Source organism: Bradysia coprophila, unplaced genomic scaffold (assembly GCF_014529535.1).
Source record: "Bradysia coprophila strain Holo2 unplaced genomic scaffold, BU_Bcop_v1 contig_732, whole genome shotgun sequence".
NCBI classification, from domain to species: Eukaryota; Metazoa; Arthropoda; class Insecta; order Diptera; family Sciaridae; genus Bradysia; species Bradysia coprophila.
In genome coordinates, this window is record NW_023503972.1 from 3,822,080 (window position 1) to 3,837,930 (window position 15,851).

Consider the following 15,851-nt stretch of genomic DNA (forward strand, 5'->3'; position numbering starts at 1 on the left):
TATGTCTCATGGTCGTGGATAGGATACCGATATAATACCTATATGCATAACTATGTTATTGTGTATTTATTATGAATGAGTAACGCTTTGACTAATAATTATTGCAAGAATTAACGCTATAACGAGAGGAATGTTTTATGACGGAAAAAGAATGAAGGCCCTAGACATGAGTAATTTAAAAAATGATTTCAAATCTAGAACAAAAACGAAATGAGAATTATTGGTAAATAGACTTTTTCGGCGATGTTGACTAGTGAATTTTACAACACTGGTTGTTATAATGCTGTCCTATTTAAAGAACCCTCGAAATTACACTTTATGTCGACCGAGCTTGTGACATTAAAACAAAACAAGCGGGCATATAACCTTCGCCCAATAGTCAATATGATTGTATAAGTGGACCAGCTGGTTAAACAGCTGAAGCAACCCTAGACGCAAATTTGGCTGACATTAACTGTATGACAAGACAATCCTAGATCTCATTCAAGAAAACCCTTTGAATTTGGCATTTGGCAAAATAAAAAGTTCTAATCAATTACGTAAGATATTCCCCTCGCTAAATGAGATTTAACGCTTATATCTCGTCAATGAAGTAATGACGCATTTCCCGGTGGCATCGTGAGTAAAGTTAGATTTTCGGCCCTGAAGCATGCAACAACCGAAACATACTTCTCAGCATAAAAAGGATACGTCAAGTAAAACAACAGTGCTTTTGCTAACAAGCACTCGCTTAATTGAATGGTAAATCAGTCAACTTTCAACCGGAACACCTAAAAACAGCCTTCATACACTTCGGCCAACACGGCCAACACTCAACGGGGAACAGCTGCATACTCGATATTTTTTTACTTTTTCGATTTTTTTTGTTAGGTTGCCTACGTAACATTTTTCAACTGGTGGTCCTTTGTGCGCAAAATTTTGAAAATAATGAATTTTTGTCTGTTTACAAAAAGTTTTTTTTAAATGTTTTTCGTCTGAAATGATGAAATATTTGTATGTTGCGAATTTTGTATTTATATGTTGTATAGTGAGTTCTTTTAAGGTCGAAAAACTGTTGGAATATGTGGACTGACTTCAGGATATTTCGGATAAGTCCTTTATCCGAACCTCCAATGAAACACGACTGTGCCTTTCGGCTGTTTATTGAAAAGTGACTTTCACAATTTTCTATCTTAACTAGGGTCACTTAGACTCTGCTGTTTATTTAGACTACTTGTCTTCACCAGATAGAATTATATCAAGTGTATAATTCAACAAAAACATGGTAAATAAAATAGGGAAAATAAAGGGATTAGTTAAATTTAGCAGGAAAAATTGAAAATTTTCGGAACAATTTTTTTAACATATGGTTTATGTCTATAGTATTTTAGATTAGTTTCAGTGTCTCAGGCAGACGCATAAACACTAAACACAAATAGTTATTTACCAATTTACCGTTTCGATTACGATTTGAGGCAATGTCTACAACTAACGACAAACTAAGTAAGGGCTACATGCAAAACTGTCTAAAATCAACCGTCATCTTACGGATATACGAATCTTTATATGCAAAGGGATTCGATTCGAAAGCGACGAAAATCAACCAGAGTCAGTGAACGAAGAAAAGAAACGATTATACGAACCATGTATAGCCGATATTCAAACCAAATTAAAACTGAAACAATTAAGTGTAATCGGTCTCATGGTGGGTGCTAGAGGAACAATACCAAAATTTTTTGCGGAATTCTGTCAAAAATTCAAAATTAATAAGTCAGTGATTCAAGAGATTGTAACGGAAGTGGTGAGAGGCAGTTGTCGAATATTACACAATCACACTTATGATCCGGGAAGGACATAAATCAAACGAAATCAAAACAATTAAATTATTCATACATGTTGAGTATACTGTGTCATTTGGCAATCATTAATGTAATGACAGTGTTGTTCTTTTGAGAATAAATGTATATATACCATTTCATCTTGAATTGAACAACAAAAAGACTTTCGTGTTTACAGAAGAAATTTCTATGTTTTTATATTTTCGCGCACAAAAGGACCACCAGTTGAAAAATATCAACATAACAAAAATAAAATTCTGATCAATGAAATGTCGAAAATCGAGTATGCAGCTGTTCCCCGTTGAGTGTTGGCCGAATTGTATGGAGGCTGTTTATCTACACCGAGATCCGAAATCAATTTTATAATTCACAAGCGTTGTATGACGTGCAGCTGGATTCCATATGTACAGTAAAACTTTGTTCATTAACGTTGGAGTCTGTACTATTTCTCTTTAGCACTTTACCATATCGTAAACTGTTTCAAAACTACAATCCTGCCGTTGTGTAAACGTTGCGTTGATCAAAATCATTCTGCATACGAAAATCCAGATTTTATTTCAACAGCCAGAAACCAACATTGAAAGTACAGAAATCTTTAAGTTATTTTCACCATTTCAACTGTAGCCTACATTAATGAGATTAAAACGCGATAGAAACAAAAAGACCGCTTTGCATTTGATACCTACATACGCATTATAATAATCACCTATAAAACATATATACTTGGGTGTTTATCTCTCCGCTTAAAAACATTATAATCTATAATGGCGAATACACCTATGGCATTTTATACTTGATGAGACCTCACATAGTCAATTAACAAAGAGTATGGAAAGCGATATATAAACTAATTATCATTCTATAGCTCGTCTTTTTGTTTTTTTTTTTATTTTAGTTTTTTTGATTCATTTAATTTAATCGTATCACATAATTTAAGCCACTTTGCATATACGAGAACGGTGTAGGCAATTAGTTTAGAAACACTTCATCACCTTATACGTGGAGATGGTATATAATTTTCAGTTCGGTTGTGTGTCTTTTTCTCATCATCAAAATCAGTTTTTTTTTTCTCGTTTCATTTATAAATTGGAAGTTATACGATTTATATTTGGAAAAACGTAAAAATTGTTTAATTCTCACCATGGGCAACCGGACAGATATAATAGCCGAGCGGCATTTAATATATTCATTCGTAAAATGAATAAAAAAAGACAAAAAAAATAAAAACAAAACGAACAAAAAAAAAAGTTTTTCAGTTTTTTAATAGTTAATTTGAATAAAAACGTGAAAATTTAGAATAATCTCTATAAAATATTAGTTTTATTGCACCTAATCCAATTTATCGTGGTATATTCCATAAAGTGATAAAGTCCCATAAAAACATGATTTATCGGAGGATTGATTGGTTAATTATTGGTCGGGAAGGGAAAAAAAAAGTTTTTCATTTGATTCTATCCATTTTCGGTCAAACACATTGAATTTAACTCTAAATTCATTTTAATATTCAAATCTCATTTTTTTTTCACTCTTCTTTCTCTCTCATCTTAGTATTTTTATTGCCCGTCCCATGCGAAAGTTTAACATTACATAGCAATTTGTCCCCTGCAAAAAAGGTCAATGTGGAATATTTTCGGATGCTGCTACGTACAGTGAACGACATCTCAAATGTCTCACTGTCAAATTTTTCTGAGAATTTTATTGTGTCATTGCAAATTCACAATGACATTCTCTGAAAAAAATGACAGTGAGACATTTGAGATGTCGTTCACTGTAATTCATTAATTCGTAATATGATTTTGTGAAACTCGAAAACTCTCTCGTGTATTTTGGGGAAACTTGATTCGGTAACAGTTTTTTGACAAGTGGATTTGTGTACCTTCGGATCGGATACACATGTCGAAAAGACAGTTAGCGAAATTTGGTGCACAAAAACACATCTGGGAGTTTGTTTTTATCACAAAATATTTACCTCATGTAATGAACCACTTTCGCAGCATCCAATGTAATCTACTATTTTATTGCAAATACCCTCATTCAATATCAAAAATAAAAAAACGAAACAAAATTGACCGCGATTTTCATTCACTATTTTCAACGTTCTTCATGCGTGAGAATTTCTCCGATATCTACGTTCTAGGAATCATGGTCGTAAATATTCCAGTTTAAAAATAACTAAATTGAAGAGCTATAAGTCAGAGGTGTGAGAACCTGATTCGATTGTAAATCGAGTAAATCTTAAGTGAAACGTTCGTTTTAGTCATTCTGAACTTTAACCGAGCAATATTTCCATTCACATCAATAATACGGGGGCAATTTAGATAATTGTTTCGGATAAAAATTGTTTCTAATTAACAACGACTACGCGTTTCAACTTAGCCGGTAGCAGTCACTCGTGTGTTTTAATACTTTTAGTAATTGTGGACATATAGAAAAGATTTCACTGTGTTAGCATTAAATCTGTTATTGAAAGTATCGTCTAGTATTTGAAGATAAATCTATTACTTCATTTGATATAACAATCGTTTTGTGTATGTGACCTCTAATTTACGTCTTAGTAATAATTAGAAATCATCAAATCTATTAAATCTTTTGTTTAAAGTATCACCTTCCTAGGGTTTGAGCCAAATCTTTTACTTCATTTGTTGTAACACTTTGTTAAAAAGCGAATACTAACCAGAACTATTCGCTTTTTATCTTCTTTTTCGTTATCAGATCGTTTGTAGAAGCTTTTCTCAACTAGTTTCCAGGGGTGAAAGGAGTAAAAATTATTTAGTCGATGAAAATGTTAAATGTTCTTCCGTCGGGGGTCGGGCAAGAACAGAATTTATTCTTTCTGAAGTAATGATTGCACATCCACGAAGATTTTTATCACAATTGATCGATTTTCCATTGCCTCTTTTTGTTTTTCTCACAAGAGCTGCATTGCCATTATCTAAAGGGCGCAAGGGTGTTTAACTTCATTGTAAATACAGAAGCGCTACAATAATGAAAATGTTTAGGAAAATGAGTGTATTTGACCCATCCCGATTGTGATAAACGTCCAGCAAAGTATTTCTCCTAATAAGTACAAAGCGGAAAATTGTTGAAAATGCTTATCGAATTAGATGTGTAAACAGCGTAAGGGGTATATCAGATACACCAGACAATATACAAAGGATATGATAAAACATTTTCGTCATTTCTAATCCTAATAGGAAAAAGTAAAATTTAATTTAATGTTTGAGCGCTTTGAACTGGAGTTGTACATTATAATGAAACGGAAAATCATTTCCGCATAGTTTCCACATTCTTATAAATTAACAAATTTTCTCTATTATTTTCAGACGATACTTAACTCAATGCACAAATATCAGCCTCGATTTCACTTGGTCCGAGCGAATGACATTCTAAAGTTGCCCTACTCAACGTTCCGAACGTATGTTTTTAAGGAAACCGAATTTATAGCAGTCACGGCATATCAAAATGAAAAGGTTCGTAAAGTTTTCAGTGTGCAATTTACGCAACAATTGAATGTGTAGATTGAGATGAAAATGGACTGTTTTGTGTGAATAATTCCATCTGTATTTTTTTTTTGCAGATAACTCAACTGAAGATAGATAACAATCCGTTTGCAAAGGGATTTCGTGATTCTGGTGCTGGAAAACGTGAAAAGAAGTAAGTTTTCCTATTCGATATTTTCTTCCATTTAAACGGTTTTCTTTTTTTTATTATCCCGCCCATTATTCGATCAACGTTTTTCGTTTTATGTTTATGTGGTAGAAAAAAAACGATCGAAAATTTTTCTGCTTTGTAATCATTTAATGCCACAAAATCAATTTCAACTACAAAAAGGAAGTTCCCCGGAAGTCAAATATTGGCTAACATTCTTTTCCCGTAAAAAAGAAAGAAAATGTTTCCAAGAAAAAACTTTCTGCAAGTCACTTTTCGGTTGCGAATATAACACAGGCAAATTCTGAATCGACAATCATTAACGCCTGATTTGAGCCACGAAAAGCCAATAAATGAAGGGAAAAAAAAAAACAAAAAAAAAAGAAACCATCCATCCGCTGTACACTAACCTAGAGTAGAGGTACTACCACTACCACAACATGCAAAGAATAAATTTAAATTTTGATTGTTATATTGGGCGATGTTATCTGGGGAAGTGATTTGAATTTACACATTATCCGTAACAGGTTTTCAATTTCCCATCTAAGCTCATGAATACGAAATTTCGCTAAAATTTGAATTTGCTACGGTAATGTAAGAAAATCACCGACGGCTCTTGTAAAATGCAAATTTATGGGAAATTAAACCACGCCCGAGTCACAAAGAGGAAAATGTACAACACATCACATATTATGCTTATGGAACCGAAGGACTATAAAATTTTTGTTTTCGTTTTTTTATATTTTTTTTTTTACTTTCGACATTTTCCTCCTGTTGTTATATGTTACACATCCCCGACATATACTATGCGTACATAGACGGTGTATATTTTACGCTGAAAATGGAATTCTTTCCCGGGTTTTATTATCTTATGCTCGCAATGTTTATGACTTATTTTACCTTCCGACGCGCTATTTAAAAAAGAGAATGATGTTTAGCTTGCTTCATTTTCTGTTACGGAGATGAAACCTTTTGTTCAGCGTTGCCATTTTATTTTTACTGTCGTAATGTTGATTAAAGAATGTTCGTGTACAATTTGACATTTCTGATTCAAAATCTATTACTTCAAACGCTTCAACATACATGTTGATTGGAAAGCTTTATGTACACTTCGAAAACTAATACCACCTCCACCACGAATCATTTTCACAGAAGATTCTATGAAATATTTTTCATGCAAAATCTATTACTTCGAATGTTTCAACCTTTATATTGAGAAGATGCTACTCACAGTTCAAAGCGTATTTTTTTCCATTGCTGTCGATGACATTGTTATATTGTTAAGTGTGTGTGTTCTTCATGAAGGCGGTGGGGTGGCATCCACATTCCACATTTTGTAGTGGCTCCTCCGTTGACTAAAGAGAGAAAGTTTTTCGTACCAAAATCTTTCTCGGTATTTTATTTTCGATTAAATCATTTCAAAAATTATTCCACCTAAGAAAACTTCCAGCAACGAGACAATCTCATCACATCCATTCTATTCGCATTGTTCAAATAACCCCAACAACAAAGACAAAGAAACTACAGATTTGATTTAGTGGCTACGAGTGTGACACTTCACCTACATAAAATGCTTTTTGTTCGCTCTATTGATCCAACGTAATTTTTTTCAAACTTTAATCCGGTTGTAGAACAAAACATTATCGATTTTACACCACCTAATGCATAAAGACACTGTGTAAGTCAACAATCCTATTAAAGTGAATTGAATGCCACATTGCATTACAATAATTCCAGTATTGTGTGTCGATATTCATTGGCTCGGCTTAGAAACGTTGCTTCAACTCAAAACAAATGTTTCGTTTTTAAGTGATACAAGGGCACAAAGGAAAGCTAGGCTATTATAGAGAGAAATTGAAAGTTTTTTTTTTATATTTTCTTTATAAAATTTCTATAATTAATTGTGTGTGACGATGGTGGGGTATTTCAAAGTAGAATAACAGAGTCCCCGGTGTCATCCAGCTTTCAATCTGATTTACCAACGCTTCCATCAAAGCATATTTCTTTAAGTCAGTTTCCCTTAGGGCAGTGGGGTTAAAGAAAGAAAAAAGTTCAATTCATCCACACCGCACTATTATTTCATTATAACTCTCGCTCGCTGATAAATATAGAGGTGAGGAAATCAAAGTCGCATATTTTTATCGTCGCATTCTAATTCCTCATCGTTATGATACGTTTCCCATCAATAGAAATCTACCCTCCGTAACATAAATCGTCGTTCACACAGTAAGTTAGATACATTTTTTTCTCTCCTCTGTGTCTCTCCCGTTCAACAATATTCACTTTCCACGTTACACATTCAATCCCAGCATCCAGCGTCCACCCTCAGGCACTATTTTATAGGTTATTTATATCCACAGTATAAACGCAATGATATCGTATAATGTATCCAAGAAGTGTCGTTTAAAATTCTGTCATTGTTTGAAGCTGTGACAATTTAACCCTTTCAGCCGAGGGAATGTGTCACATATTTTCGGTTATAAGAATTATGTGTGGTGGCATATTTTGCATCGGAACAATGAACAGGGGTTTACAAATTAGTCTCAGCTAGATTTTTCGATGCTTTTGTTGCCGATAGAATTGTTTTGTCAATGGGGTTGGCCGCAATAAACGTTAAATATTTAGACAGTGGGCTATAAGAACAGTATTCGGCTGCATGTTTGTTACTTTGATTGGAGACAAATTATCGCCATGTAATTGAGACCTCATAACGTGTTTGATAAAGAGTTATGGGTGAAAATACTCGATTTAATGAAACAACAGGTATTGCAGAAGGGATATATAAAAGGGGACCACAATCAGAGGAAAATGATTTGGGACTTTTGATTGTGAATCGTTTTCGTTGGGAATGTGTTTATTCGATGGATGATTAAGAATATCTTTATTCACTTCACTCGAAGCAAGAGTACTCACAAAGTGACAGTTGACACTTGAAGTTAAAAGTGACGAAATTCCTGTAATTCACAGAACAACTTCTATTTATAGTACATGTAGGGCGATAGAGAATCATAGTTGAAAATGAAAATTTCAACTTTATTGACACCTTAGTCCTAACTAATGCAGACGATGTAAGTCAAACGTTTTATCTAGTTATTCATGATTAGAAAAAGAAAAAAAATCTGTTTCGTGGATCGATGACTAACTTCCTAAGTGAGAACACAAGAGTGAATCAAGGCCTATTGTTGTCAGATTGGTTTATCAAAATAACTGAAAATTATCGAAATTTACCAAATGTTACCTGTAAATTTTAGGTAAATTCAGGTAAATTTTAGTAAATTTCGTTAATTTTAAGGAATTTCGGTAAGCTAACTCTCCAATAACAGACCCTGAATAGTAGTAATTTCAATATTCATACTTCCAGACAGTCAGAGTCAGTTTTTGCAACTGGTGGTAGATGAAAATGTCAAACGTTTGAGAGTCAATGCTGGCTGCGAATCAATTGGATCAAACGGATAATTTTCATGGAATTGCATTGATATCGTTGAGTTCGTAACTCGAAAGTAAATTATTGAGAAGAGATTCATTTGACTTTCTTTGAAATCTTTCTTAAAACTTCTTTTACTATAACGGTATAAGAGTTGCGTCTTCCCTCTTTGTGAACGGGAATTATTTTGTAATAGCATGTCATCATACAACGTTGGTAGTCGAAAAGTTTTACGGTGTCTAACACAAAAGTCGGATAACAAGATTTCCATAACTTAACCGCATAATTCGATTCCATTTAGTATTCCGTATGCATACAAACAGAAACGGTGAAATCGATACCAGGCAAATAAAGTTCTTTTCCATCACCCCCATAATCTTTCAATTTCAACTGTCCAATGTATAAAACAATGTACATATTTGATTTAACTTAACCTTTCTTAATTCAAAATCAAATATCATCCTCCTGATGATCCCCTATTGTAATTGTAATTTCCCCAGTTTAAATGATAGAAAATTTGCGAAATAAGAACCGACAACAACAAAAACAACACAAACAGAAAAAAATACGACGAAAGAAGAGCGGGAACATTGATATCTGAGGGTTGGTTTGCAAATGCATGGGTTCAGCATTATGTGCCATCACACATTTGTTTAACTGAAGCAAATGACATCAACAGACACCATAGATTTATACATTTTGATTGAAAAATCAATCAACGTGTCATGTTAAGATGTTCTGCGGATTTGTTTAAAGTAAATATTTGTCTTAAGGGATATAAGTGCGTGGAGATGGAGAAACAACATCCATCTAACTGGATAATGGAATTTCGGATTTTTTTTTGTCTTTTCGGTTGTCTTTATTGAGTAGCAGTAGGAAGCTTTATAGTTATGTTAGCAATTGACCTATCCATGTTACTTCTTTTGTTGAATTTTCCGGAGTGTTTGATTCCAAATCTTGTACATCTTGAACTTGAACTTGAATGTTAAAGAAGTCATAACTTCATCAACCTTTTAGAAACGGTAATCTTTCATTGTAGCTAAATCTGTTACTTCTTTTGTTCAATCCGGAGTGTTTGATTCCAAATCTTATAACCTTTTGAACGTTGGACAATATACTCGAAAGTTATGACTTCCTTAACCTTTTAGAAATGGCAAGCAATGTAAACTGTAAATCTGGTTCTTCGTTTGTTCAATGATCCGGAGTGTTCGTTACCAGATTTTTAACCCCAATGAACTTCAACCTGAGATCATCGATTCCTATTGCTGTTACTGTTCATAACTGATGATTTGTCGTTTCTCAAAGTTTACTGACTCTTGAAGATCCACATTTTCGTTGGCAATAGTTCTTTGAATTTTATGTCACTTATGCCATCACAAAGAAAGTTTCGTTCCCATTTCCCAACCCATAAGTTACACGCTACGAACGAAATGTAAAAGGATTACGTTAAATTGAATCGTACGCTCACATCATTCGTGTGGCTACAATGTCGTATAAATATTCTCGCAGCACCACCGCACATCAATAAATACATAATTTTAGGTTTCAATAATTCAGTCGAATGAGAGAGAAAAAAAGGAAAATTTATTTTACCTTGTAATTTTCACATCATTTCGCCCAACGCGTTTTTATTAACTTTCAATTTGCACCAATTCACTTAATATATATCGTCGGATGGATAATTCAAATGTGAGGGGAGTGAAATTACGTTTAAAAAAAACGGCATTGCTGGAAACGAACATTATACAGACAATTTTCCGTTATTCTATTGACGAAAAGAGCTTAAGACTTGGTGTTTTAATATGCGTATCACATCACTTTGTAGCAGAATATTACAGGAATGGGTTCAATAAACGAACCGTGTTGTGTTCCATTGAATATTTTATAACCAGTCAACAAGGGAAATTAGTCGACATTACACCGAATTAAAGGATTAAAAGAATGAAAAATTGTCGCTGGGTGTATCGTGAAGTAGTATGCTTATTGTGGTGGGTGAAAATTTGATATGTTTGTGTGACGATGGATGGTCGGAAATCTTAATTTTTTTGAATTAACTAGATACTAGTATACTCGGCGTTGATAGTTTCATCGCCTGCCCACCGCAGTCAGTAACCTATTATCAAAATTTGTTTCTAATCTTGTTGCAGGCAAGCTTTGCTAGCACAGCGCGGTGGCTCCGATTCAGATAAACTGAATCCCACCCATGTGACCAGTACGCGAGCACCCAGCCACTTGGATCAACGATCACGAAACGATGTACTCGATGACGATGACAAACTACTCGATGTAGTCGGTCCACCACAAAGTCCGTTGATGCCTTTAGGTCACACATTATCGCATATGCACAATCCTCACTCAGGTAACTAATTAAATACCGGCCCGCGATCCCATCCGATCGAAAAGATTTGTACGTTTTTGTAAAAAAAAGACAAATTTCTTCCAGCGTGGTTCAATCATCTGGCTGCCGAAAATCAGAGCAATGAAGAGGCGCTACGACGTCGGTTACAACAAACCGACGATTCGGAGCGTGATGGTAGTGATTCGAGTTGTTCGGAAAGTGTTGGAGGTAGTACGAGCGGTGCATTTCGACCGACATCAGGAAGTCCTAAAGATCCATCGGCACCGGGCGGAACGTCGTATCCGTCGCCGAATATATCAGTAGGTCCGCCAATACATCCACCTCCTCACTTATTGCCTTACTTATATCCACACGGACTGTATCCGCCACCACACATGTCTTTGCTACACAATTCAGCTGCAGCCGCAGCCATGAATCCCGGTTTCAATCCCGGCCTTTTATTTAATGCACAATTGGCATTAGCTGCTCAACATCCCGCCTTATTCGGTCACTATTCGGGACACTCACCGACGTCCCCATTGAATGCACTGAAAGGACACCGTTTCTCACCATACAGTTTGCCTTCTGGATTTGGTTCAGCCTTTGATGCTGTTACGCCCGGCTCCAATTCGGGCGGACCGCGAAGCTTAAGCAGTAGTCCACGACCGCGAGCAACATCAAGCTCACCACCAAATCGACCGATTTCAGTGTCACCGAGTCCGATGAATGTGACAACAACGGCACCGCTCAAGAAATCCATGTGCAATTCACCGTCAGAACTAAAAAGTATAGAGAAAATGGTGAACGGATTGGACGTGCAATCGAGTATGAATGGTTCAGGAGATGATACAAGTAAGTCCATGCATAACAGCGATCAGTGACACTTGCCGAATGGAACTGCTGTGACACTGAATACCGAACTAAACAAATTTGTGGCTTTAAGTGCGTAACGCATTGATCATTCTGCAATGCAATAGAAGATTGATAGGGGGAAGTAATGTGAGTGTCTACTTGGGAAGAAGAAAGGGGAAAAAATGCTCAACTTTCCATGAAAGGGAATGGATTATGAAATGGACACAATGTTTGTGCTAAATAATTAAAAGAAATATTTAAACTAAGAGCAGAGAATTGACAAAAAAAAACAAAAACAAAAATCGCAAAGTTTCTATCGGTTAATCAAAGTGTTAAGCGAAAACTATAAATTTCGAATGATTACACAAATAGCTAACAATTTAAATAAGTAATGACTATATCACCAAAGAATATTTATACGTTTTAAGGAAGTTAAAAAAAAGGAACTACAAAAACAAACAGAAACAGAAAACAAAAACTAACGTAAAAGTAACGAAACCTTATCCTCCTTCTCCGTTGACTATAACAAAGTTCGATAGAAATATCAGAAGTTATACCGCAGACCACAGTCACTGTTTAAATATCCTATTTTTTTGCATAATTTTGTGACCATGACAGCCAAACTGGTTGTTGAACAATTTTTTTTTAAAGTCCTTCATTCCCTTCTTACAAAAATCAAAAAGCTCTTCGCACTTTTATCTTCCTTATGCTTATCGTTTGTGAAAGCTTAAAATCGATTCGATAAGGTAGAACGGTTTCCAAAGTTCGGTTTACTATCAGAGTTTTAAAAACTCTGCAGACGCACATTTTACGTGACATCGTACTGCGAGAAAAAAATCATATTTTCACGAGTGTTAGGTTCGGCGTTTGAGTCGTACGAAACGGAAGTAATCCATTAGTTAAAACCACAATTTCTGAGCAAGTACGTGTTGTAGTTTATTGCCTGTACTATGTGAAAGTAGACCATTACATGACAGTTTGCCGCCTTCGAAAATCATCCATTACTTGAGGAATATTTTTGCTTCATTTTACGTAAATTCATTTGTGATAATGAATTTTCGCATGAGACAGGCATTAAACCCGAATAAATTGGATCCTTCTACGTTTGTAGCTCCTTTGAATTTTTAATGCATACTGGAGCTACGCGATTCATGTACTTAGTTTATGAGTTATGAGGTTGCTTTTATCACAAACTTGTTACCTCATGTAATGAATTACTTCCGCAGCATTGAATGTAATCTACTATTACATGTTGAAGAGATCTATCGACGGTGTTCAGCGAAAATTGCAAACTTTTTATAATTTGTGTACAACTTTGTTGCCGAACTGGAAGATTAGCACATACAGTAGATATGACTACTCGCTATAACAAGTGGGAGAGCTATTATTTCAGTCAGTTCCTGAATTTGCCGACATTTTTCTTCTTAAAATTGGAAAAAATGTAATCAAATTCGTGAAATCTATTTCTCAAAAATTGGCATTGATCCCAGGAAGCATCGGTAGTGTAAGGAATACTATTCGGGCTCAATCTCAATTTCTGCTGTCTATCGATCGCCAGTGTTTCCATATTTCTTAACATATATAGCCAGTGACTTTCACGTTAATAAAATTTTCATCTATGTTTCCTTCCGTTGAATCTCGTAATAATCTATAAAAACATTTTTTCAACAAAAGTTCCCGGTAATTTAAAAAAAACAATCGCCTCGAATAAAGAACGTGTTCAATGCGAAGGCAAGCATATTACAAAACCCCTGGTAGAGTTTCTAAATATATCGAAACAGGATATGCGAATACAACAAACAAACAAAAAACGGACTGCGAAAACATGCACAATATTTTTAAAATTTCAGTTCAAAAACGATGAAGCCTGACAAACTAATTTTTTTTTAATTTATAATTTTCAATTGAATCGATTACAAATTGAAATCGGAAATATTTATAATTAACCATAGCCTGCTAACCGTACTAGTCTATACTCATTAGGTATACACATGCAAAACAAAAACACAGAAACACACACTCAATGGATTCATTCATTCGTATTTTTTTTCAAATGCAAAAAGAAATTTAATTTCACCTATAAATTTAGCACAGATTCAGATCAAAAGTGTAAACTGAAAGTTTACTCGTACAAATGAAGTTCTTTTATCATTTTATAAGTTCTCTGTTAATTTGAAAAACTCTTTAATTTAGGTGCCAATGTGTGATAAGTTCGATCTAATTTAATTTAAATAAAGAAGATGCAGATAATGAGGAAGAAGAAGTTTTATTTGTAAATTATATTTTTGTTTTATTTAAATATTTTCTTTTCCTCAATTTTATTCATTTAGAACCGTAGAACCAGTGGAAAAAAACAAGATTAGATATTGAGAGAGCAAGCTCCTATTAATTATTATTAATTATTCAAGCAAACTAATGACTATTTGATTAACTAAGGGTATAATTTAGTCGCAAAAGCAATACTACAATTAAGTTTAAACAAAACAAAAAAATGAAGAAGAAGAAAAATCCGAAAGACAATTGTGTATAATCTGAAAGCGTAAAAGAAAATATTCCAGGGAAAATGGGACACTTTCTGATTTCGTTACCTGCTTTGGTTGTAATAATACCATTAATCCTTGCCGAAATTGATGAATGAAATACAAAAGAAGAAAATCAGAAAAAGTTAACTAAATTTATCACACACATACACACACTGCTTTCAAGTTTGTTTGTTTGACAATTTTTTTAAAATTATTTTGATGACCTAAAGGTTAAAAAAAAAGTTTGTAAATGTAAGATAGTATCAGCAGCTCTTTATGTATATAATGTACTTTAATAAAAGAAAATGATAAGGAAAAACACCTACAAATTTATATATTTAAATAAAAAAAACAACAAAAACCTTACCCCCTTATACATAAAAACAAAATTATAGACAAAAATATTATAAAACCAATTACAAATTGAAGAAGAAGAAGGATAACAAAAACGTCTATTTGTAACATAAAAAATTTAAATTAAAAAAAGAAAATTTTAATTCAAAACAAAAAAAATATTAAATTTTTGTCCCGATTCCTCTTGCATTTAACTCTAAAACAAAACAAACAAAATAATTGAAATCATTTTTAAAAAACGAAAATTTATTTCGAAATAAATTTTGTCCTTGTAAAACCAACAACAACAACAAAACAAATTGTTTATGAACAATCGAAACTTCATACAAAAAAAAATTACAAAAACTTACAACAACAAAACAAACAAACAGAACAAGAAACAAAACAAAAATTGTATCAAGAAAAATGTTAATGGAGCAACATTTAATTTATGTTATTTACTTAGACATAAATAAAAATCAATTAATAAATTTATTAAAAAATCAACAAAAAAATCGTTTCAGTTTACACAGTATTCCTTGACTCTCTATCTTTTTGAAGTAGTTGCAAAAGTTGCTGCAAAAACATTTCCACTTTTGAAGTAGTTGAATTTTTTTAACGAATTTTGCAGCTACTTTAGGCAGGTATTAGTTGTCATTTTATTTCTCTCTCTCTCTCTCTCTCATTTTTCCACATGTTTTTGACGTATTGTGACCTTTGCTGATTGCGGTGACAGCTTACACGTAAAGTGTCGATTTGCAACAATTTGCTTAAAGAGCTGTCAAACTTAGTGAAGAGCGTAAATTCTGCTCGGAAGAGGGGTCAAAACAGAAATTTAGGTTAAAAAAACGCCAAATCAGCAACTATATTTAAGTAAATATTTCCACCAAATTTCCTCAATCCCTGATAGGTAATAA

General features: G+C 33.8%; 1 protein-coding gene across 10 annotated transcripts in view; it reads left to right on the forward strand.

Moving 5' to 3' along the window:
* The window catches only part of LOC119084206 (optomotor-blind protein), an 89,655-nt gene extending 74,653 nt beyond the window's left edge, over nt 1-15,002 (forward strand). For 5 of the 10 annotated variants that reach the window (XM_037194088.1, XM_037194089.1, XM_037194092.1 and 2 more), the window contains 4 exons: nt 5,141-5,287; nt 5,395-5,471; nt 11,031-11,248; nt 11,318-15,002. In XM_037194088.1, the coding sequence (XP_037049983.1) occupies nt 5,141-5,287; nt 5,395-5,471; nt 11,031-11,248; nt 11,318-12,108 (1,233 nt within the window). In that variant the 3' untranslated portion in view covers nt 12,109-15,002. The remainder of the gene's footprint in view (nt 1-5,140; nt 5,288-5,394; nt 5,472-11,030; nt 11,249-11,317) is intronic. The other 5 variants (XM_037194091.1, XM_037194095.1, XM_037194097.1 and 2 more) reach the window with 3 other exon arrangements.
* The last annotated feature ends 849 nt before the right edge of the window (nt 15,003-15,851 follow it).